Here is a 25276-nt window from a genome sequence, read left to right as displayed (position 1 = left end):
TCTGGTTCTCCTGGTGGAATCTGAACCCCTGCCGAGGATCCAGTAGCATCCAGATGGCCTGGGTCTCTGGAGGGTTTAGGTAAGTTCTCTGCTTCTCCTGGAGTCTGTGAGCCTCTTAGAGAAGATTTGGTATGACTGTTGTGACAGCAATGGTGTGTGCAGTGGGTTAAACAGACCCCTTCCCCAAATTTGTTTTTACCTGGAACCTCAGAATGTAACCTTATTTAGAAATAGGTACCGTAATTATTAACGATCTTGAGATGAAATCATCCTGTATTTGGGGGTGGGCCTTAAATCCAATGACTAGTGTCCCCATAGGAAGAGGAGAGAATGACACAGGAAAGAAGGCCATGCATAGATGGAGGCAGAATTGGATCGATGCTTCCCTGAGTGGAGGAATACCAGAGCTGCTAGAAATTGGAAGAGGCCAGGAAGGGGCCTCCCTGGAAATTTTAAGACTTCTAGTCTCCAAAACTATGAGAGAATAAATGTCATCTGAGGCCTGCTGGTATGTGGTACTTTGTCCAGCAGACCTAGAAAATGGAAGCAATGTGGGAGCAGGTGGCCATGCTGGGCCATGATTCTGGTGGTCCATGTCCTTGTGCTACCAATAGGAATTGGAATTTATATGGCCTGAATGGGAATGCAGATATGCTGAAGGAGCAGCTGACCCCGATAAGAGAGGATACCAAGGAGGGCCAGGGATCCAGGGCTTCAACCCTAGGGGCCAAACCAGTGTTCCAGACACCAAGTTGGAGCAGGCACACATCAGCAGACCCAGTGACAGGACATCAGTCTCCAGATGAGACCAGAAATACCTCACTTGTGGCCAGGGGACAGTGTGTGGAGCACAGAGTTCATGCTTGATGCCATCAGGATAGGAAGGTCCCCCTGTACCCAGGCACCATCTGGGGAGGAAGCAGGTGTGTGGTCAGAGCTCCTTTGGGAAGAGGAAGCAGACCTAATGAGAAATGTGAACCTGGAGAATGAGTGACTATTTACCTAAAATAAACGGTTCTAATTTAGAAAAGCTTGAGTTATCTTTTACTGAAAAATTTAAGATTTGTGCTGTGTGTGTGTGTGTGTGTGTGTGTGTGTGTGTGTGTGTGTGTTACCACTTGGAATTGAGTGCAAGATGAGAAAAGATATAGAAAACAGTTATAGTTTTGCCTATTTAAATTGTAGTATATATATATATATATATATATATTCAACTCCAATCCCACCCCACTCCTTAATATTTACTATATTATGTTATGTTTCCCCTCATGTTTCTTTCCCTGAACTGCTGCTGCTGCTGGCTCCCTGTGAGTGGAGATGACATCATGCACTTTTGGACACATCTTTAGATATCTATGTCCCTAAGACCTAATGGGGCTATTCTGACAGGTAGGATAAAGTGTCATTGAATATTTGTTGAATGAATGAAAAATTTAAAATGTATAAATACTATTTCCTTTTATTCTTCCTCAAGTTATTTTTTTGAAGTTTTATAGAGTCTGGATTGTCGTAGGGTCTTTTGCCTCAGACACATGCCCTGCAGGAATGTGAGGTCTGGGGAACAGGCTTAGGGTTAGGCAGCCTGGAGTAAGGTAATGGCCATAAATGACTCTGGGTGAGAATTCCCAGTTAGAATCTTTCCAAACACAAGAGTCATGGCCCTGCGTCAGAGTCTTCTATGTCTGTGAATAAATGAGGAGTGAAGGAGAGGAAGTTTTCAGAAAGAGCATAGTTCCTGCTAGGATCTTTACTGCTATTTAAAAAAAAAAAAGTATTTAAAACTCACACAGTGTAAATTAATTCAGATGTAAATTACTGTTCAGACAACCAGGAATTTGACAAGCAGAGGTGTCTGCCAACATGTCCTGAGTAATTAGCTAGATTTTTGTACTTTTTTCATTTGCTGGAAGCACTAGGCAACACTTACTTATTTCTTCTCTCTGACTTGATGGTGCCGATTCTAGGAGTTAAAAAAAAGACTTTGGATTTTTGGTGGTCAACCTGCCAGGCTTTGGAACCTACCTTTGGGGTAGAGGCTGGCTCTCAAAATTCCTGTTCTCTGAAGATGATTTCCTGTTCCGAAAGTGATTTAGCATTAAGCCTTGGGCCAAGCCACTGACTGATCTCTGACCCATTTCTTCTTCTTTGGAGCCATTTTACTGAGGACCATAATATCTATCAACTTCCCAGATCCTTGTGAGAAGTGATTAAAGAGCCTGAGCTCTGGGGAGGAAAGTGGCCAAGTGAGCACAATTATGGTTGTTAAGAAAACCCCAAACACAACAGCCAATTTCCTAAGTTTGGATATGCTTTTGCCTCACCTCTGCCAGGATATTAATGCAGCTGAGTAATTCTCAGGGGCAGAAGCTCAGGCCCTGCCACAAAATATCATTAAATTCACAACATCTCCAAATTCACTTTCTGTCCATGTCTGATCCCATGAATGTGGAAGCACTTCGAAGTTATAGCATGTTATAGAAATTGGCATTGTCATTTTGATTATAAGTCTATGTTCTGAATCAGATAATGGTTTCATCTCCTCAGGTGACATGGAATATCTGGGGTTAAATGAAGGTCACATGCCTTTTTATGCACAGGCAAAACTGATTTGTTTTGGGTGAACTGCAGGCTGCAGCCTCTTTCCAAGTGACTCCTGGGGGGTTTGATCAGGGGTGCTGTTTGCACAAACCGTTTGCCAACATTTGAACACTTTTATTTCTGATGGCTGCTTTGTGGCTTAAAGTGGTATTTCTGCCCCACAGTCAAGTTTTGGCAAGGTGAAAAGATTTCTAACCTCCACACACACATAACAGCTGCCTAGTCCCAAGGAAAAGACTCTTGGCCCTTTCAGTGCTCTTTGAGTCTCTCTGTCACTTACCTCAAGCTGGAGAAGAGATTGAGAAGGGAGAAGTGGGCTAGAAGTGGTGGGGGTAGAGGTGAGGATTGGGGGCTCTTTCTAGTTCCTCCCAAGTAGTTTGCCAGTGGGGCCTTACTGTTTTGCTTAGAGGTTTGAGAATCACCACTTACGCAGAATACTTACTTCTAAATGTCAGTGCGGTACTTGGCATACAGTGGTTACAAATTGAAGTTTGTGACTAAACAAACAAATAATTAAAGTTCAAATTGTACAGTATGACCTTGTTTTAGTCAGCTTTTTTGCTGCTGTGACCAAAAAGACAAAAACAATGTAGAGTAGGAAAAGTTTCTTTTGGTGTTCATGATTTCAGAGGTCTCAGTCCACAGATGGCCAACTCATTGCTCTGGGACCAGGATGAAGCAGAACATCATGGCAGAAGGGTGTGGAAGAGGAAAGCAGCTCAGAACATGACCACCAGGAAACAGAGAAAGCTGCACTCACCAGGACAAAATATATACTCCAAAGGCATGTCTTCCAGTAACCCACCTCCTCCAGCCATATCCTGCCTGCCTTACCATCCAGTTAATACCTATCAGGGGATTAACACACTGATGAAGTTAAGGCTCTCCTAACCCAATCATTCCACCTCTGAATGTTCTTGCATTGTCTCACAGATGAGCTTCTGAGGGACATCTAATATTTAAATCATAACAGGAAGGCAGTTCCTGGAATGTGCAGGACAACTGAAACAGGATGCTGCAAATTTCCCTGCAAATCTGGCCTTAGTTTTGAAGGAGAATGAGTCAAGTTAGGTAAATTTGTGTCTAATAAACCTTGTATCACCAGTTTTTAGATGAATACTTCTTAAAGGGTTAACATGCTGATTAAATCATAGAGTTTAAGATAATAAAGGTGATAGATACAAAATGAAAAGAAATGCCAAACTTTATCCTGCTTTTAGTTACCCACTGGGCTCGAAGGCCTAAGTAGAGTCAGGATTTTAGCAAACAAGCTTCTCTGAGTCCCTGTTATAGCATCTGGGGAGGTCCTTCTTGCTGTATCATCACTCTTGCATTAGAGATTAAGTTTCCAACATGCTTTTTTTGAGGGACACATTCAAATCAAAGCATTCTGCCCTTGGGTCTTGTTCTTCCCTCATTTAAAATACATTAATTTCACCCTAATGGTTCCTGGAAGTCTTATTCATTCCAGCATCAACCCTTAAATGGAAAGTTCAAAGTATCATTGAAACATCATGTGAATGAAACTTAAGGTACAGTTCATTCTGAGGCAAATTTTTAAATTTTATTTCTGAGGCAAATTTCCAGACAAGTTATCTGCTTCCAAAATACAGTGGTGGAACAGGCATAAGATAGACGTTTTCATTCTTAAAGGGAATAAAAGGAAAGCAGAAAGGAGTTACAGGCTCCACACAAGTTCAAAACCCAATAGGATAATCAATTCTAAAGTCCAAGTCTTGAGAATATTCTTCTTTGACTCCATGTCCTGCCTTCCAGATGCATAATTTCCCATAGCTTTGCTGGACTCAGCTCTCAGCAGCGTTGGAGTGTCACGTTTGCAACTCTCCCAGGCTGGTAGCTCTGCAGTTCTAGGCATTGGGGGTGACTCAATTCCCATGGCTCCACTAGGCATTGCCCTTGTGAGGACTCTCTGTCCTGGCTCCACACCTGCTTTAGGTTTCTGCCTGAGCTTCAGACTGTCTAATACATCTTTTGGAAACTAAGTGAAGGTAACCATTCCTCCACAGCTCATAAATTCTGTGCTTGCATAACTAGTGCCACATGCATGACTCTAAGGTTTATGATTTGTGTCCTCCAGTGTTAACTGGAGTAGCACCTGGCCTTGCTTGAAAAGTGGCTGGGGTGGCTGAAGGGTGCTGCACTAGAATGCAGGCTGCTGACACTCCAGGTGGTACAGGCCTGAGTTCCTGTGGGCTCCGGAGGCACTCCGTCTTGAAGTCTTCCTGCCCTTAAGACTCAGCACTGTGGATCTGTGATGGCAGGGGCAGCCTGAGATATCTCTGACATGTGCTTGGGGTCATTCTCTCAGCTATCTTTTGCTACTCCTGCGCTGCACACCAAGACACAGAGGTCCCAACTAGAGAATTTCTGGTTTTATAGATCTTAGAAATTGTACTATAAAAGCCCATTTTTATTCTTAGAGGCTTAAGCTACCAGGTTCCTTCTATCACTTTCCAGAAAGCCAGCATCCCTAGGCCTCCAACTCATAAGGAGACGCCTCCAGCTATAGACACATGGATATGATCATGAATCCCAGCCAACCTTGGTTTTTACTGCATGTTGTTGTGGCAAGTACCTCCTTCTCTGAGTCTCAGTTTCCTCACTGGTAAAATGGAAATGATAATACCCACATTGTAGAATGTGAGAATTAAGGAGATGGTGTACAGCAAGGGTTTGCAAAGGATCTGGCACCCAGGAAGCAATTCACATTGATTATTAATAGCTACTATTTATAAACTACTTTCATGGAACACATAGGCATATAAACTGTCATTAGCTGTTAGGGTCATGGTGACATCCCGTGCTCATTCAGATGAGACTTCCAGGACTTGTTTTGTCCCACTGTGAAAGCTTCTTTCATTCCTTGTACGTGTGTGAGTTTGTGTGTGCCTATATGTGCTCACTGTGATCTTTACAACAGTTTCAGGCATCTTTTACGTGAAAGGAGACAATAGAATATTTAAGTGTCTCAGACCTTTTAAAAGCTGAGATTCTGGGAGAGCTCAGAGGAGTGGGAGACAAAGAACATAATTCAGTGAGAGGAGAAGGAACTCTCAGGACATACTGAAGTCAGTGTTAGACGTGAAGTTGGGAGGATGTGGGCTTCCACATCTCCAGCATGCACCATTAAGCCCCTCCCACTCAAGCTGTGCCATTTCTAAGCCAATTCCCCCTGACAGGACAGCTGCCTCTTAAGCAGTACTGTTAAAACAGATGATCCATCTCCAGGTGTGGGAGGATCCAGGGCCCCAAACTAAATAGGGTGTTTGTAACAAAGACTCGTTGTTTGTGATCTGTTTACAGTGCCTATTTAGTGGTGCTAGTAATAGAAACATCACTTGATTTCCGCTGGAAGGCAGTGTGTAGGGAAGATGACACATGGAAGAGTGGGGAAAGCAAACCCGAAGCTGCATCCCATTCCTCCACCTCCCTGGACGTGAGGATGCTCTGAAATCATCAGGTTAAAGGCGCTCTCCATCCCACCTCATTCCATCACCTCTTTGGCAAAAACATGGCTTCTTCATTTGCAGTGTCCTGTCTGCAGTGACCAAGCTGGTGTGGAGTGTTGGGGAGCAAAGCTGTTCACCTTCATGGCAGCCAGGGAGCAGAGAGAGAGAGAGAGAGAGAGAGAGAGAGAGAGAGAGAGAGAGAGAGAGAGAGAGAGAGAGAAGGGACCAGGTTCCTAGTATCTCCTTCAAGGACACACCCCCAGTGACCTAACTTCTTCCTAGTAGGCACCACTCCTAAATGTCCCAAGACTCCCAGTAGTGACCAGGTCTTTAACAAATGGGCCTTGGAGGACACTCCAGATGTAAACTACAGCAAGGAGTTCTTACTGGTACAGTTTCAGCTTTACCAGATGAGTTCTGGAGATGGTTGGTGGTGATGGTGGCACAACTATGTGAAAGTACTTGATGCCACCAAACGGAACTCCTTTTTTTTAAAATTAATAATTTTATTATATTTCTTTATACCTTTATTTTACTTATTTATTTTTATGTGATGCTGTGGATCAAACCCAGGGCCTCACACATGCTAGACAAGCACTTTACTACTAATTACAAATGGAACTCTTAAAATGGTTGTAATGGTAGAATTTATTTTGTATAGTTTAGCACAATAAAACTAAGCAGGGTGGTAAATAAGCACTTTGAAGCACAAGGACAAGTGACCCCTCAAGTCCAGGCCTGCCCAGGTGTCCTGGACACAGCCTCCTGACCTTGTCTCCAGAGCCTTGGTACCCCTGCTATGTGAAGAGGCTCAGGAAGGTGTGGGATGTGAGCAAGTGGAGGTACAGGATCTGGAGGCACATCTTACCCAAGCCAAAGAGAGTCTGCCTCATTCCCAGAAGCCATGAGTTCTGTCCACAGTGGGAACTGTTGTGGTTTTTTAATGTGATAGTCAGGAGCAACCACACAGCAGAGGCTTGGGAAAACAAAGTTTATTATACTCACAGGTGCTAGGAACAGGAGGCATAGTGTGCAGGGCCACATGGGCAAGTACCAGTGTAGGTTGGGAGGCAGAAGAGGCAGGAGAGAGGGGGAGTCTGGGCCTTTATAGGGGCTCCCATGGGAAAGGCAAGGCAGGGCAATGTGAAGAGTTTAGAGTTGGCTAACTTAAAAAATAACTGTGGGCTTTGGCTACAGGGTGGTCTCTAGTTGCCTGGTACCTGGCTATGTGATGACTGGAAGGTAGGATTTGCCTCAAGGGTCTACAGGCCAAAGAGAAGAGGTGGCTGTGCTCTGATGTCTGTATATCAAAGGTGTGCTGTGGGCTACCCTTTACTATCTTTAAGATTGGCTAGTGCCAGGAAGGGCAGTCTCTCCCTAGCCAGAAAGGTTTTAAGATGTTAAAACATCAAAATATATAGAAAATAAAACTATAAGACAACACAGGTATTACGGTTTAAATATGAAGGGTCGCCCAAAGGTTCATGTGTAGAAGGCATTGTCCCCACAACAGCAGTGTTCAGAGATGGGTCTTTGGGAAGTGATTGGATCCTGAAGGTACTGACTTCATCAGTGGATTAATCCATTAATAGCTGAATGGATTTCTGGGAGGTGATGGAAACTATGCAGGTGGAGCATGGTTGGAGGTAGTACGTTAGTGGAGGGGTTGCTCTTGGGGACTATATCCTGTCCTTGTCCACTTCCTCTCTCTCTTCTTCTACTTCCCAGCAGCCATGAGGTGATCAGTTTTCCCTGGCCATGCCCTTCTGCCATAATGTTCTGCCTCACCTAAGCAATGGAGCCAGCTGTCTATGGACTGAAACCTCTGAAACCATGAGCCAAAATAAATCTTTCCTCCTTTAAGTTGTTTTTAACAGGTATTTGTCACAGTGACAAAAAGCCAACACAGCAGGTAACAAATAAAAAATCACTTTGTGATTAAAGAACTCTTATAGTTATCTATTGCTGCATAACAAACAGGCCCCAAGCTTGGTTGCTTAAAACAATAGCCATCCTTTATTTGGTAGTGATTCTGAGCTCTGAACTGGGATCAGCTGAGCACTTGCCTCTGCCCTACCAGCAGGGCCAATGTGGCCTGCTTCACATGTATGGCACTTTGGAGGTATGACTGGGACAGTTGGGGACTGGAACATAATATTTAATAAATCCATGGAGATTTGTAAAGAGCTTATGTCACAGCTGAAGCATTTAATAAATAGGAACAACTTATTAATACATTATGCTTTTTATGTATTTTTAGGCCATTTAATAATTTATCATTTAAATTATTATATTTATTATATATTTATATACATTTATTTGATCATAATTGAATAATTTATATGACTTATTAGCTATTCTAATAACTTTCTTAGAATTTATAATTTGTCTTGTTTCAAGTAGATTATATTACTTTACCTCTATACTTCCTTTTATTTATACTTATATACTTATTCATTTTATTGAATTAAATTATTGGTTCAACAGACAAACTTCTTGTAAAGTCATAGATAGTTTAGATACCACTTGTATAATTTGGATCTTGAATTTCCCCCAAATTCCCATGTATAAAAGTCCATGTGTCAAAAGGCTGGCTTGGTTACCAGCCACTGGGAGATGGTGGAACCTTTAGGAGGTAGAGCCCAGTGGAAGTAAGCCATTGGGATTGTGAATTCTGGAAGGGGATGTTGGAATGTTGGTCCCTTCTTGTCTCTCTCTTTGCTTTCTAACTGCCATTGCCTCCTAGGCATGCTCCTACCATATGTGCTGTGATGCTACAGGCCCAAAGCAGTAGGGTCAAGTGATCATGGAACTAAGCCTAAACTGTGAGCCAAAATAGATCTTCCATCCTTATAAACTGATTATCTCAGGTATTATGTTATAGTGACAAAAAGGTGACTGGTACCTTTATTAATTTATATTAATTAATCTTTATGAAGGTTAATTTTTCTTTTTTGTTGATTCACCTTTATTAAGGTTAATTCTCCAAATTCTTTTTTCATTTTCTAAATGTTTACTCCCATTTTATAAGTTATGTTAAAGTGAATATAAAAATTTTAAATTCTCTTTGCATTAAAGCATTATGGGTTGTCCATTGGTGTTCAAATATTCTTCCAATTTTTAATTTCAATTCCTAGATTGAGATACTATTTAATTCTGTTTATTTCACCTATGATAGTTTTTGTGGACTGAATTGTGTGCCCCTCCCATCCACATGTTAGATACCTAACCCCAATGTGACTGTATTTGGAGAAAGGGCAAATGATGTAATAGAGGTTTAGAGGGATCCTAAGGGTGGAGTCAGTCTGATAGGACTGTGACTATATAAGAAGAGGAAAAGACACCAGAGGTCTCTTTTTCTCTCTACAGGTGCAAAGAAGGTCACATGAAGATAGGGGGAAGGTAGTTGTCTACGTGCCAGAAGGAAGGAATTTATCACAAGCAAAATTGTCCATTTCCTTGATATTGGACTTGAAGCCTCCAGACCCATAAGAAGATAAATTTCTGTTGCTTAAGTCATCCCATTTATGACATTTTGTTATGGCAGCCCGAGAACTAGTACAATAGTAAATATAAAACCTATAGAGGAAAAAAACAAAGCGACTTATTGGATTAACATTCTTCATTACATCATCTAGGGGTAGTTAAATACAGTAACTTAGTGACAAATTAAAAATATTCAGTGTTTCCAGAATTTTGGCTGAAATGACAGACATTCTCTCTAGTGTACAGACACTAGCACAGTCTGAACCAAAGGTTTCCATGAAAATACTCCTCACTGATGCTATTTTTTTCTCAAATATTCACAATAAAGTCTAGTATATTATTTCAGATGTTATTCCTTCTAACACCGCAATATTCAAAAAACTTAAATTTCTCATTTAAAATAAATTATTAAAATGCCTTTATATGAAACAGTTTTATAAAAGATGAATATTTTACTGTCTTGATTTATAACTTGTCAAATAAGTTGCTTTCTCATTCCAGAAAATATGTTTTCCAACAAGTAGAATCATAAATTTGGAACACAGTGTATGCTCATATAGACACAATTATTTTTAATGGCTATTGAATATTTCATGTTTGAAAATGCTTGACTATATTTAAGCACTGGATAGTTTTAGCATTTGTAAGGATTTTTTCTTGATATTTTTAATTGTTTTGTTAAAAACAAATCTAGATTTTGTTCTCTCTAATGCATTATTGTATAAAACAAGTCTTTTGATTACTTTTGTCAATCTTTTGATGGATAATTATAATTTTAAAAATTGAGCCATGATCTTTGACAGAATGTGATTGCCATTCTGATGAATATGTAAATTGTAGGGGAAGAATATTTTTTTACTTCAAACCTCAAGTTTTCAGTTGGAGGGATCCCTATAATAAAAGAGATTTACAAGAGGAAAACATAATTTTGTTAACTTGTGTATTTCATATATACATGAAAGTCACTCAGACAATGAGTAGTTCTCAAGTAGGTGGCCTTGAATTTTAGCATATATATTTATAAATGTATATATATTATAATCTTCCATAAAGAACAGTTAATTTTTAGGAAAATGGTAAAAAAGGGAAAAGTACTTTGAGTCTCTAGGTGTGGCACCTTGGAGGATGGCAAATAATGGCAGATAAAGGCTGGTTAATAAAGCTTTTTCAAGTTGATACCTCTGGTACCATCTATAAGCCTATAGGGTCCAAAGTCATCACCTGTGGAAGGGGAGATAGGATACTTTTTGTCTTTATAAATCTGTGTCCTGATTGTTTTAATCAGCTTTGCATCACTGTGACCAAAATACCTGACAAAGAATCTTAGAGGAGGAAAAGTTTATTTTGGCTCATGGTTTCAGAGGTTCAGTTCATGGTCAGCTAACTCCATTGCTCTGGACCTGAGGGGAGGCAGAACCTCATGGCCAAAGGGCATGGCAGAGGAAGGCAGTCCAAGATATGACATCCAGGAAGCAGAGAGGAAGCTGTGCTCACCAGGGACAAAATATAACCCCCAAAGGCATGCCCCCAGTGACCTGCTTCAGCCACACCCTACCTGCCTATGGTTGCCATCCAATTAATCCACACTAGTGGGTCAATCCACTGAATAGATTATAGCCCTTATAAGCTAATCATATTACTTCTGAGCATTCTTGCATTGTCTCATACATGAGATTTTGGGGGACACCTAATATCTAAACCGTAACAGAGCTTTCCTATATCTGGCTCTTAATTGCCTTCAGCTCAAAAATTCTTCACATTTTGGGGTGACATATTCTGATCTCCTGTGAAGTCTTTTAATGATGAACTCTGAGTACCATTTGCCTCCAATATTTGTATCAGTAGCACTGGTGACATGTTTTTGTTACAATAGTAAAATTATTTTGTGTTGAAGAAATGAAAAGTATGGTGTTATTTTGTAAATTTCTTGTAGTGTGAAAGGTGCTCCAGTTACTGGAAGATGCTCTATGCTGCAGTTTATTATTAATATCACTGCTTGATCTCTGCAGACCCAAATACTTGAGGTGTATGATATTTAATGGAATATTAATAAATGTATCCACTATTGGTTGTCTCTTTATTCTGAGTTTGTTTTTAATGTTTTATTGATGAGTTTTCTAAGTTTGTGAATATTGAAACACTACATTTAAAATTTATATAAGAATTACAAGGTATAGACAATACAACTAAAGTAACAACTATGTAGAATCAGTGGCAATCATGTGAATTCAGTATAGTGACAAAAGTGTGATACACACAGTATGGAGTGCCGTGTGATAAATAAACATACAGGAGGTCCATTTATCAATGGTCTTTGTGGCATCCTATGATGATTAACACGAATGAATGAGTTTAATTTAGGATTTAATTTACTGCCTACTGCTATAGCCATTCTACTCTTTACTATCAGAACAGAAATCTTTTTTTTTAAAGTAACAGTTTCCTTTTATTTTTAATTTTTATTTTTAGTTGTTGGTGGACCTTTATTTAATTTATTTATTTATATGTAGTGCTGAGAATCGAACCAGGTGCCTCACACATGCCAGGCAAGCGCTCTATCACTGAGCCACAACCCCAGCCCCAGAAATCTTTTGACATTATAAGAACCACTGCAGTTATACTAATGAATATTGGCTGGAAAATTATAAAAGGTAAAAAGTAAAAGATCTTTGAAGACAAAGATTCTTTCTGGTTTGGGGAAAGATTTACCTTCTAGAAGAGATCCTGGGAGATGTCCCTGAGGGGGAGGGATAGGAGAGAAGAGAGAATGCTTTTGCCAACAGCCAGAGGGAAGCAGGAAGCAATTTCTTGCAGGCTAGAAAGAAGCCGAAGTTGAGGTCCTGGAGAAGAAGGGACCCATACATTACTGAATGCCAGCAATTTGTGGAAGAGGCAAGACCTCAGAAGTATGGATGTGCAGGAGGCTGGAGCCAGGCACTGGGACTCCCAGGCTCTCCAGCTATTAGAGTGAGGACCAGAGGTGAAAGGACCAAGGACCCATTTAGCAGGATGTCTTAGCAGGATCCAGTGTGAACCCATGAACAACGGCAGGAGCTGCCCTGTGCATTGGTGCTCTGTAAGCCCCCCAGCAGCTTTGCAATCTTGTGGGGAGCCCCTGTGAAGGTGGATACTGAGTTCCTTACCAGTCAAGTCAGAATGTGACTCAAAGTTAGATTTAAATTATTTTAAAGAAAATAAAGAGGCGATTTGTACAACACACATAAATTTGCAATTCATAGCTTCACACGTGAATGTGTATCAAACAAGGAAACACTGTCCGAAGCCAACCAGAGCCAACTTGCACATATGAGGGCACAGAGGGCAACAGACATTGGCTACCAATGAATAAAGTCACTGTGCTCCACATGGAGCTGGCAATGGCAGGCACACAACTTTTTAAATAGTTATTGATGAATAAATTACATACAAGAAAAGGGTTAAAGTGTCCAGGAGCATGAGGAGTGAGGAGCAAAAATCTTTAGATCTTAGTTTGAACAAACCAGCTGTAAAATACAATTTCAGGGCAACCAGGAAGCATGTATGGCAAAATGCTAACCACTGTTGAATCAGATAATAGATGAGTGTTCTATGTCTTTTAAATTTTTATAAATAAAGTCACTTTTAAAAACCCCAATCCTTGGGAATCCAAACATCCAAACCCACCCGAGAGGAAAACAAAGAGTCTTAGGGCACATGGCTCAGCCTGGGCAGAGTCATTTTCTGGTTGGCATTCAAGGGGATGTTTGAACGTGGGTTGGGGGTCCTGGGGATGGCCAGGGTGGAGAACTCAGCGAGCTGGAGTTCAACTAGAGCTGGGGAAGCTTTCTGGCATTCTGTAAGATTTAGCTAGGAGGCAAGGGATGAATTGACAATACCCCATGGACACAGAAAAACTCCAGTTCAATTATGGAGAAAATGTCCAGCTTAGGAGATACTCAAATTCTGTATTAAAGGAAATGTCTGGTTAGATATTCTTATGGGCAGAATGAGTTAGTGATGGGCCAGGAGGAAGCTCACAGTCGGCATAACTAAGCTTCGCAAAAATTCAAACCCATTCCTCTTCATGCACTGACCATTTCCCAGAGATACTTGGGGTTGGGGTTAGGGCAGGGACAGGAGTATAAGGGAAAGACAGAAATGGGATAACACTGAAAGAAACTTCATGATGAACTAAGTTTTTCATTGTATGGGAACACTTTATTGGCCTTCTTTTTTTTAAATTATAAATTTCTTCCTTACTCTTAAATTTTTTTTTGTTTTTAGTTGTAGACGGACACAATATTTTTATTTTATTTATTTATTTTTATGTGGTGCTGAGGATTGAACTCAATGCCTCACACATTCTAGGTGAGCACTCTGCCACTGAGCCACAACCCCAGCCCCAGCCTTCACTTTGAATAAACTGAGGTGTTAACTATACATAGGTTAAAAAAAAGCAGAAAACAAAAACTAACCTATGTATAAAAACTAAGGAAGAAAGCTAGGTGCAGAGGCATGTGCCTGTAATCCAGCTATTCGGGAGGCTCAGGCAGGAGGATTGCAAATTCAAGGCAAGCCTGGGCAACATCACAAGACCCTATCCCCAAAACAAGAAATGGAAAAAAAAAATAAGTGATAGACATACAAAACCATCAGAACAAAAGACCAGCTCAAATTACTTGAATTATAGCCCAGCATGGTGGCACCTATAATCCCAGCAGCTCTGGAGGCTGAGGCAGGAGGATCCCAAGTTCAAAGCCAGCCTCAGCAAAATCAAGGCACTAAGCAACTCAGTGAGACCCTGTTTCTAAATAAAATACAAAATAGGGCTGGGGATGTGGTCCAGTGGTTAAGTGCCTCTGAGTTCAATCCCTGTACCAGAAAAAAAAAAAAAAAAAAGATTTTTTCCTGATATTGTCTTACTGTTTAGGTGTCATGAAATTTTATGTGATAATTACAACAATGAAAAGAAAGGACCATATATATGTATAAAGCCAAAAAGAAAAAAAAAAGAGCTAGAAACATGCCACTATTTTGTCAGTGGTATCTGAGAATGGCAAACTATGGTATTTGTTTTATCTTTTTCATTTCTGTATTTTCTAAATTTTCTTTTAAGGACAATTTATACTGGAAGAAATGCTTATGTGTTCTGGAATGATCTGGTCCCAGTGTACAAGAATCAGCTCCACCATGTTGTGAGACCCAAGAGATGAACAGATCCAGGATTGCACCTAGTGCGGTTTTGTCCATTTATAGTGCACTGGGAAACTATGCAGGGAAAACTGATCAGGGCAACTCAGGTTGGTTATGTCTGAAGATGACTGCAGACTTGTCAAACTGAATTCAAACATTACATATATGAAAAGGTGAAAGTGATAAAGGGTATAATTCAGAGTAGGACTGGATTCACAACTGTGCAATCTGTACAGTTGCCCAGGGTCTTATGCGCGGAAGGATGTCACCTCAGTTTAATGCTCTACTGGTGCTGTCTTAAAACAGTCCTAATTTTTAAACCAGAAGTACCACATTTTCTGAACACAGAGAAAATTAAATTCAGATCTGTTGACCAGTAAGGTCAACAGCTTCTGGACATGGTACTGTTTCTCCACCACCTGGTGAAAGGCACATAGTTTCTAAATTGGAGGTGCGACCAGACAGGCATCACTTCTGGAATGTAGTAGAATTAGGAATCTTCATATCTGATTCTAGTTTTGCCACTGGTTAATGGCAAGGCCAGCTCTGTAACTTCCCTTCCAATTCTAAAGTTCTTGGATTCACAAGGTAACTAGCATGCCAGCATTAGAATCAAGCAACTAGTGTTTTATGTAGTGCCCTCCTGTGCAAAGTACCACTCCAAACTATGATGTAGTTTTGAACTTCCACCCAGATTCACCAATCATCTTTTACGGCATTGCTCCTTGTTTCCTGAAACCCAATTTTTTTTTTTTTTTTTTTTTTTTGTTCTTTTTAGATATACATGACAGTAAAGTGTATTTGGACATACATACATGGAGAAAAACTTATTCTAATTTGGATTCCATTCTTGTGGTTGTACTGATGTGGAGCTGAAACCCAAGTTCTATTTGGAAGGACTGGAACCCCTTTCATTGACTCCTTACAAAGCAAGCATGTGAACTTCCAAGATGCTGGGCCACTGGGAGAGAATAATTCCCACTATTTATGGAATGTGTGTAGAAAGGCTAGGCTCTGTGCTAGGTTCTTATTCCCTCATATTCTTATTTAATCCTTCTCAATCGTTTGACACTTTTTTTTTTCTTTTTCTTTCTTTTTTTTTTTTTTTTTTTTTTTTGGTACTGGGGATTGAACCCAGGGCCTACTGAGCCACACCCCAGCCCCTTTTATTTATTTATTTTTATTTTGAGACAGGGTCTAACTAAATTGCTGAGAGTCAGCCTTGAACTTGTGCTCCTCCTTCTTTATCCTCCCAAGTCGCTGGCTGGTACTACTCTTAATCCCTAGTTTCTCAGATAAGAAACCGACATTTTAAAAGATTAAGAGGGGCGGGGGCTGTAGCTCAGGGGTAGAACGCTTGCCTAGCACGTGCGAAGTACTGGGTTCGATCTTCAGAACCACATAAAAATAAGTGAATAAAGATATTGTGTCCATCTACAACTAAAAAAATTTAAAAGATTAAGAAACTTCAGCTAGAAAGGGGCCTGCCTCCAAAAAGCCCATGTTCTCTTCACAGTGCCACTAGACCAATACCAGAACGCTCTTGTTGCCTCTTCAACCCAGCGAAGTCCTCAAAATCTACGGTTCCCCAATCCCAAGGTCAGATGGAGGGGGAAGGTGGAGGATATCAGAGAAGGACGATAGAGGAGAATTTCACAGGCGCTGGGAGCAGGGCTATAAACGCAGTACAGTGCACCGAGTACGGTAGAGTTTGGGGCAATCCATCTAAGCAGCGCCGGGGTACAAGGGTTGTCTTCTATCTCCAGCCAACACGAGCCTGCGCTCCCCCGAAACCCAGTCCCCACACTTCTTCCTCTGATAGGCCAAACTGCTGGAACTAGAGGGGCGGCTGCCGGGTTTAGGCACTAGGCACACACCATACCCTTCCGCAGCTACCCACCTCCTTCAGACGCACGTGTTTAAAAAGAGTCCCTGGCTCACCCTGCCCGCCCCACCTCTGCGCGACCGCGGGCCCTCACTGCACTGCTGGCCTCAAGTTTCCTCCGAAAGGCTTGTGCGCACGACTGCAGTGGCGGCTGCGACCAAGCGCCCAGCGGCGTTTTGCCACCCACCTTTCCCAGCCCCCGCCGCTGCAGTCTCCGCCCGCCCGGGAGGGCGTGCTGGGTGGTGCCGGAGCGAGGGTGGGGCGCCGAGAGGGAGGGGATCCCGGGCCGCGCCGCTACAGTTCTCTCAGTGACAGAGGCAGAGGCAGAGGCAGCGGCGGCAGCAGCAGGTGGAGCGAGCTTCGCCACGAGCAGCGCTCGGCCAGAAATCCGCCCCTACAACCGCCGGGCAGGGAGCTGGCCCGCTGGACTGGAGTCCATACCCGCCCCGGTCCGACCCCCAGTTTCCCAGGCACTGGGATTACCGAAGCCGGTGTCCCGGGGCCGCGGTTGGGGCTGGGGCCGGGGCAGGGAGCGCCTCGGAGCGCACAGCTGCGCTGCTCTGGAAGCCCACGTCCGGGATACAGGATTAACGGGACCTGGCTTCTCTGGGCTATCCAAAGACGTGTTCTCCCGGGAAAGAGCCACTGTTGACTGTAGGATTTGGGAGAAGCTTGGAGTCCTCCTGGACACCTCGCTGGACGCTCTCCATTTGCGCTAGGCTGGCGCGGGAGGGTCCTGAGCGACGCGCTCGCCTTTTCTCTTCGGCTTAGGCGCGGAAAGCGGAGAGCTCTTTCCAGGGGAACGGGACCTCCTCATTTGGTACTCCGTGGAATCCTAGCATCCCTGGTCTTGTTGGTCTCCAGGGACTCGCTAGTTGGCACTAATCTGCAGGTGTTCTCTACTGATCTGGTTTCTTCTTCGATTTGGGGACAATTGTCGCCACGGACTCTACGCACCTTTCCCTGTCTTCGCGGGTGGGCTGGACCTTAGGTCTCCAGAGCCTGCGGGAATCGTGCCCCTGTTCGCTGACCGGGAGCCTCTCTGGGCTCGTGGTGCCAACTCCTAGCCACTGGCCTCCAGGGTAGTGTGCAAACGGGACTGTTTTTCCCCTCATTTGAGGGAGTGCGGCCCTCCGGGGGGCATTCGTCTTTTAGGGCTTCTTTGTGTTGGGAGATTGGGGTCCCTTGGCCATGGCCTTCACTTTCGCCGCTTTCTGCTACATGCTGTCCCTGGTGCTGTGCGCTGCGCTTATCTTCTTCGCCATCTGGCACGTGAGTAACCCACAGCGGTTTCTAACTCTTCATTCGCTCCAAAAGCGCTCCTGTCCACCTCCTTTTCTGATTGTACCTCACTTTCTCCACATAGCGGGCGTGGGCGTTGTAGGAAGCAAGCCAGGCGCACCTGCGGGTTGGACTCTGTGGGTCCCTTGTCCCGGGGCAGGAGACAGTTCGCCAAATCCTGAGGCGCCGCAGCGGGGGGCGCGCCCTTGGTGACCTAACTGGAGGCGAGGGATCGCTGGTGCCTAGGGTAGGGCACCCTTTTCAGGGCCTAGCGGAGAGTCCCGGGCCGGGGAAGTGGCTACCACCCCATCCAGCCTACTCCTTCCTCCTCTCCTCCTCTCCTACCCGCGGGAGATGAAGGAGAAGTGCCGCCGTCGGACCTGGCAATTAGTCAAGTAACTATAACAACTAAACATTTAAAATGTCAGCATCTGTGGTGGGTTGCATTTAGACATAATTGGAGACAAAGTGGAAATACAACGGGAGTGCCTTGTAAGAGGAAGTAGGGAGAGACCGGCTTGTGGAGGGGAGGGAAACAAAGTGGCTATGGAGGGTGGCGGGAAGGCGAGGAAGAGAGCACCCGAGGAGGCAAGGGAGACTGGGGAAGGAAAAGGATGAATAAGGCCTGGGAGGAAAGTCATGCAGAGAGTGAGGACAGTTTCCTTTGTCCTGCTGGGGTCCCAACCATGGAAGATCCCAGAGAAGACATCCTGTAGATGACAGACCTGGCCAGTTCTGTCATGCCTAACTGGTGCCGGATTTCCCCCAGGAATACCCAGCCCGCACTAGCTTCCTGCCATCCTTTGGGGTACTAGGCTGCTTGTGGGCAGTCCTGAGTCGTGGGTCTTCAGGTGTAGGGTCTTCGTGGTGAGGTGGAGGTTGAGAACTAGAAGTCCCTGAAGAGGAAGAGTAAAGAGGTGATCCAGCAGGACTGAGGAGTCTGGTCTTACAGACTGTGGGACGTTTGGCAAGTCCATTGAACTCTCACGGTTTCCTTCTCAGAGGTTGGTTAAACTGCCCATTCTCCTGGGAAGGTTGATACAAAGAAAGGCCAAGGTCAGGTGTTTTAGAAGGAGCACCCACCATTAACAGTCTGGCTCTGCCAGCAAGCCCAGATGACAGGGAGGGGTTCTGAGACCAGTTCCTGAAGGCACCGGCTGGTGAGCCTCAAACAGATTGCATACAATGGGAGATGACCCAAAATGAAGACCTGGAGAAAATTGTGGGGTGGGTGAGATGCTGGTGTTTTGTATGAGTGGTTTTTAGCGTGAGAGAGTTTATCTTAAAATAGAACTCAGCAGCTCCAACAGCTCCCACTACTGCTACAAGGCACTTGTGACAGGGTACAGAGGGAAACCTGGGGTGGAGGAAGGCTTCTAACCATGTAACCTTTGGAGAGATGCTTGCTGGCTTCCTGTCACATCTGTAAAGTGAGAAAGTTGACTGTATAATCTCTAAGCTTTCCCTGTTTCCCAAATTGTGTAAATCCATGCAGTTGATTTAGCGATCTAGGAATGACAGACAGATTCACATACAGCAGTTTGCGGGCAGATGAAAAAACTCCTGCTAGTTAGAGTGGTGGGATTTTGCTCTCTTCCTCTACCTTGAAATGTTGGGTTTACTCTCAGGACATTGCGCCTTAAAGTTGTTGACTATTTTACAGAAAAATGAAACTTCACCTAATTTAGAATAAAAAAGGATGTGGAATAGATCATGCCTAAATGGCGCAGCAAAACCTCTGCTTGTATATTTTAAAGGAAAAATTTCAGCTTCTTTGAATTTGGGGAATTAGTTGCATTCTTGAAGGCTAATATTTCACTTTCTGTTTCTGGTTTGGTTGTGTCTAGAGGACGGCAGGCACCAGAAAGCTCACTCAACTCTCTGGGGCTTGGAATTCTCTGAACTAACTCCTGAAGCAGAGCAGAAAGAATAATTTTCTCTGCCTTGGGGATACACTAAATAATTCAAGAATGGGTTAATTAAGTGGGTGGTTTGTGCAGCTAATTGACTAAGAGACATTTGAACGATGGTGTTTCGGTGACCCTGTGTTGTCCTCTACTCTTAAGGTTCCCAACACTCACCCCTAACCTAGGGATAGCTGAATGCAGTCAAATCTCAGGTCAGGTCCTGTCCAGACATTTCACTGAAGTGGCCAGTTTCCTGTTTCTAATCATAAAAAGCATTTGTGTACTTGGAATTCAAACTACAAAATTCCTAAGGTTCTGCTCCTCCTTCCTTCATCTCCCTTCTCTCTAAATCAGACAACCCAAACCTTACCACAATGATTTGGTTCCTGAACACTGAAAGAGGGAGTTAGAGACATGCTGATTTTTAGGGCACACATTGCATGTTTGTAGGTGTTGGTTACACAGTGGTGATTATTTCAACCCAAATTTTGGAAAGTTGATTCTATGTTGAACCGTGTTTACCTTCTTTTCAGCTTTAGTCTTTACCCATCTGTTGGTGTGATGAGCCCTATCAACTGTTCAGCATACTGACACCCCAAATAGAGTTGGACACCTAGTATACAGTATTTGAAAAGCCTGCCGCACTGTCATACTTGGGCTATATAATAAGAGGGTGACAGATATTTCTTGTTTATTTGCTTGTACATACTTAGGAGCAATTATGGAAGTTATGTTCATCCAACCTCTGCCCTACACTTTATAGAGGCCCTCTCAGATGTACCTCTAATTGTCTACCTCCCTCTTCTTCTCACTAGATATCTAGAAGCAAGGATGGATGTAGTCCACCATGAGTACATTTAAGTCTTATTTTTTTTTCTTGAAAATTTATCTGTGTTTGTTTTCAAATGAAATTATTTCAAATCAGCCACCATCCTTGAGTAAATTTCTCTCATTCAGAAGAAGCAGAATAAATCTTCCCCACCTGCCGCTGGTTTTGCATACCTCCCAGGCAGTCCTTAGTCCTTATAATTTACATTTTACAGATGAGGAATGATGGATCAGAGAAATGACACTTGTCCAAGGTGGCACAGTTGCTATGTATTGGAGCTGGGATTTAAAGGGAGTCTGCGAGATTCTTAGGTTCAAGTCCTTTCTCCAATTGCAGGCACGGTCTTTGGACTGTTTAACTTTGATGATAATTTCTATCCAAAGACTTACTTTTTTCTGCATAAATAAGATTTTAGAGTTGGAATTGCTGGTTAGAGTTATAACAAGACTAAGCACTGTACATTCTTTTTTTTTTTTTTAAAGCAGACATTCTATTTCTTTCTTTCTTTTTTGGAAAATTAGACTTTTACTATAAAATGGTATAGGTTTATTGCTCGAAATTTTGAAAATACAATGATATATAATGAAACAAAATCACTACTAATCCTACCATCAAGAAAGGATTAGGCATCTTTTGTGTAATTTAAAAAATTGCATGTGAATGTTTAGAAGGAAAAAAAATGTTCTGAAGGGTTTCAGATGTGAAGTGTTATCTGTTTCCAGCCAATATGAAATGAACAGTGTTTACTCGCAGGAATCATCTTAGCTCCAGCTTGGTGGAGCCTGTTTGCAGAGTGTCTCATTACATAAACACAGATGAAGCCATTCTTTAAAAGACCGAAGATTCATTACTGTTTATTTTAGGTTTTTAGTTTTTAAAAGTTTTTTTTTTTTTAATATCTAGAGTCACTCTTGAGTTTCGACAATTTATAAATAAAATTCCAATAATAGTCCCTAGAAAGATTTGATGCATTATGTCATCTTGAAATTTCTTTGGATTCACAGCAGCATCTGCCCTTGGACAGTTTTCATGGACCCCAAAAGATGATGATAAATACATACTTATGGAGAGGCAGTTTTGCTAGGTAAAATGTCTTTATGGCCTAACTCTTTGGCCATTTCTGGACTGCCACAGATGTAGCTTCTGGGAATGAAGTAAATGGCTCAGTATCTCAAAATTACCCATCTGGAAACAAAAACGGGTTTATGTGTAATAGTAGGATGCTTGGGGGCTGACAATAGCCTGCTTGCCTCTCTCTTCTTCCCTCCCTCCCTCCCTTCCTTCTTTCCTTCCTTTCTTTTCTTTTTGGAGTGGAAGAGTAGGATTTATTCGAAACAGAACTTCTGTAGGATGAGAGTTTGAGAGAGGGTTGCCCAGTAGCCTTCTTTTTAAAAATGCTACTTGGGCCTACTCAGATAAGAGCACTTAGCTCTTTGCCAGGCCTTACCTGGTCTCCTCTTTTTGTTCTGTTTGCACCATCGCCATCACCTTCAGAGGTGATGTCTGCAACTTCAGCCTGTACTGCCCCGTCTCCTCTCACTCCCAGCCCCATCCCTCTCCATCTCCTCACAGCTAGGGAGCAAGGAAGCTCCAGGAGAGCAGGGACTTTTGCTACTTCCTCCTTGTTTCTTCAGAGCCCAGAACAGTGCCTGGCATGTACAGGTGCTTGGTAAATACTTGTAGAACAAGTTCTTGAGCCCTTCTGGCTTGGTACATTTCTGACTGAAAGAGGTAACTCATGTCTGATTTGGTTTCTGGCTAGTTCTCAGGGACTACTTCCTTGGAAGCTTGGGCACAAGCATTTTTCTCTATCCCCTGATACCCTGAAAGCTTGGAAGCTACAATTGCTGCAAAGAAGAATGGCGAGTACCAGTGGGTACAGAGTTCACCTTGATGGCCATGGAGTGAGTTCTCCCTGTGGGCACAGCTTGGGGAGCAGTGCTGGCCATACCTGCACAGCACCTCCTGTAAGGTGTAATGTCTGTGTTGATGGGGCCACCTTACCCTCAACACCAACGTGTGTTGAGATATTGGCTGGCCATTTTCTGTAACTGCCCCTGGAAGAGAAGACTAAGGTCACCATTGTGTTTCCATCACAGTCATGTCGAGCAAGAAGAGAAGGATGTAGAATTCCGAGATGGCATAAAACAAGTCATCATGGTCCCCATCCCAACCGTTTGGTGAGGTTCCCAGGCCTTATGAGAGTGGGATATTGCAGAACAAAATAACTTTTCTTTGACTTTAGAGTCTCTGAACATAGGCAAAAGGCAGCGAGTGTCGTGAGCTGTGGCTGGGTAATGGGGGCTTCCCCCTGTACCCGCCCTGAAGCTGTGCCTGGCATCTCTGCTCTCTGTCCACCCTCTCGGGCTGCCACCTCCGTTCTCCTTTGTGTATTCACATGGCTCTGTGCTTTCTTCTCTGAACTTGCTACTGATTTTCTTCCCAGCCAGTCTGCAAATTCCTCCATGGCTTCAATCTCCTGGAGTGTGTTCTCCATAGTGCCCTTATCACTCTTTTTTTTTGTCACCATCATCTGCCTCTGTGGGTCATTCTTCCAGGGATCCACCGGGGACTCTGCACCTGGTCACAGTCACGTCCTTGCTGTTGTGCATCGTCCTGGGTGCTGTTGGTGACCTGACCCATCCCAGTGACTACTGGCTCTCCTGCAGTCCGCAGCCCCTCATCACAGCCGGGACCTGCCTTTCCAGGGTGAGCCCCGTTTGTGCACTCCCATGCTCTGCTGCCTCTGCCCTTTGCCCTTTTTTTTTTTTTTTAAATTAAAATCTTTGTTATTTTTACAGACTGCTTTTTGATTCATTGCACACAAATGGGGTACAACTTTTCATTTCTATGGTTGTACACAATGTAGATTCACACCATTCATGTAATCATACATATACATAGGGTAATACTGTATGTTTCATTTTATTCTCTTTCTGTCCTCCACCCCCTTACACCCCATTTTCCTCTACACCATCTGAAGTTCTTTCATTCTTCTCTTCCCTCCATCACCCTGCCCTCTGTTATATATTGTTATGCACTTATCAGAGAAAACATTCGGCCTTTGGGTTTTTTTGCTTGGCCTATTTCACTCAGCATGATATTTTCCAACTTCATCCATTTACCTGCAAATGCCATAATTTTATTCTTTATGACTGAGTAACATTCCATTGTATGTATATACCACACTTTCTTTATCCATTTGTCAATTGAAGGGCATCTAGGCTGGTTCCACAATCTAGCTATTGTGAATTGAGCTGCTATGAACATTGATGTGGCTGTATCTCTGTAGTACGCTGATTTTTAAGTCCTTTGGGTATAAACCGAGGAGTGGGATAGCTAGGTTAAAGGTGGGTCTATTCCAAGTTTTGTGAGGAATCTCCACACTGCTTTCTAGAGTGGCTGCACCAATTTGCAAGTCCACCAGCAATGTATGAGTGTGCCCTTTTCCCCTGCCCTTATTTTGATTGTACCTTTTCCTTTCTTCTCCCAGCGTGTTATCACTCGAGGACTCTGTTCTTCTCCCAGGCTCTAGAGCTCGTTGTCACTAGGCTCATAGTGCTGTTCTCAACTGCTCTGCCCCTGCCCCCTGTTGCTCCCACCCTGGAAGTCATCAGTCACAGGAATTCGCTCCTTTCTCTCTCTGCTCTCACCTCAGTTGCCTGAGAGCATCTGGTGCTCAGGTGAAAGCATGCTTCAGCCTGAGCTGGTCCTGGGCAGTGCTTCATAACGCATCAGCGTGTTCTATCTCAGTTTCTCCAGCTTCCATTCTTCTCTTCTGGATCTTTGACATTTTCTCAGAGCCCCAGAAGCTCCCCAAGGCCACCCTCCCCTATTCCCCTCTAAGCAGATGACTCTACTGCCAACTCTTGGAGAAGAAAGGTTATCAGACAGGGACACCTCATTCTTCTGCTGTTTTAGTCTGTTCTCTGCTGCTCTTATAGAACACCACAGACTGGGAAATTTATAAACACAAGAAGTTTATTTGGCTCACGGTTCTGGAGGCTTAGAAGTCCAAGATTGAGGAACTGCATCTGGTGAGGATTTTTGCTGCTTTATAACATGAAGGAGGTCATAGCATGGTGAGAGAACATGTGTGTGGGAAAGGAAAAGGGCGCCAAACTACTCCTTTTTATAACCATTCCCATGATAACTAATTGCCTGCCATGATAACAGCCTTAATCTATCCCGGAGGATGGTGCCTGTGGCCTCATCACCTCCTGAAGGTCCCTCCTCTTAGTACCTCAATACCTTCATGATGGCTTAAATTTCAACAAGCGTGTTGGGGGCAAGAGTCAAACCACAGCAGCTGCTCTTCCTTGAAGAGCATTTCTCTTTTCCACCATTTCTCTTTCTTTTCCAGCTCAGAGGCAGCAGTGTCTTCCTGTCGGGGGCTGGTATGTCTTGGGACGATGCTCCATCACTTTTCCCTGCCTACCTGCGTCTTTAGCTCCTGCTCTTCCTCCGTCCTCCCCCTCCAGCCAGTGCCATGAGCCCTTCATCCCCCAGCCTCCCCCTGCTCAGCCTCTGACTTCCTGCCTCTTGCTTCCTCTTTATATTCTTATAACAGACACATGGGACGGCAATGGGGACTCATAATATAACCAAGCCTTCTGCATCCACCTCCTAGAACTGACCAGTATCAGTA

The 25276-nt window shown here is 43.3% G+C and overlaps 1 protein-coding gene across 2 annotated transcripts in view; it reads left to right on the top strand.

The window, feature by feature from the left end:
* Positions 1-16929: 16929 nt before the first annotated feature.
* Positions 16930-25276, top strand: part of CNIH3 (cornichon family AMPA receptor auxiliary protein 3) — a 117501-nt gene continuing 109154 nt past the window's right edge. For both annotated transcript variants that reach the window (XM_079106711.1, XM_079106709.1), the window contains exon 1: positions 16930-17883. In XM_079106711.1, the coding sequence (XP_078962837.1) occupies positions 17803-17883 (81 nt within the window). In that variant the 5' untranslated portion in view covers positions 16930-17802. The remainder of the gene's footprint in view (positions 17884-25276) is intronic.

Source organism: Sciurus vulgaris, assembly GCF_902686455.1.
Source record: "Sciurus vulgaris genome assembly, chromosome: 12".
Classification (NCBI taxonomy): domain Eukaryota; kingdom Metazoa; phylum Chordata; class Mammalia; order Rodentia; family Sciuridae; genus Sciurus; species Sciurus vulgaris.
Note: the sequence above shows the minus strand (reverse complement) of the source record. Positions and strands in the feature narration are given on the sequence as shown.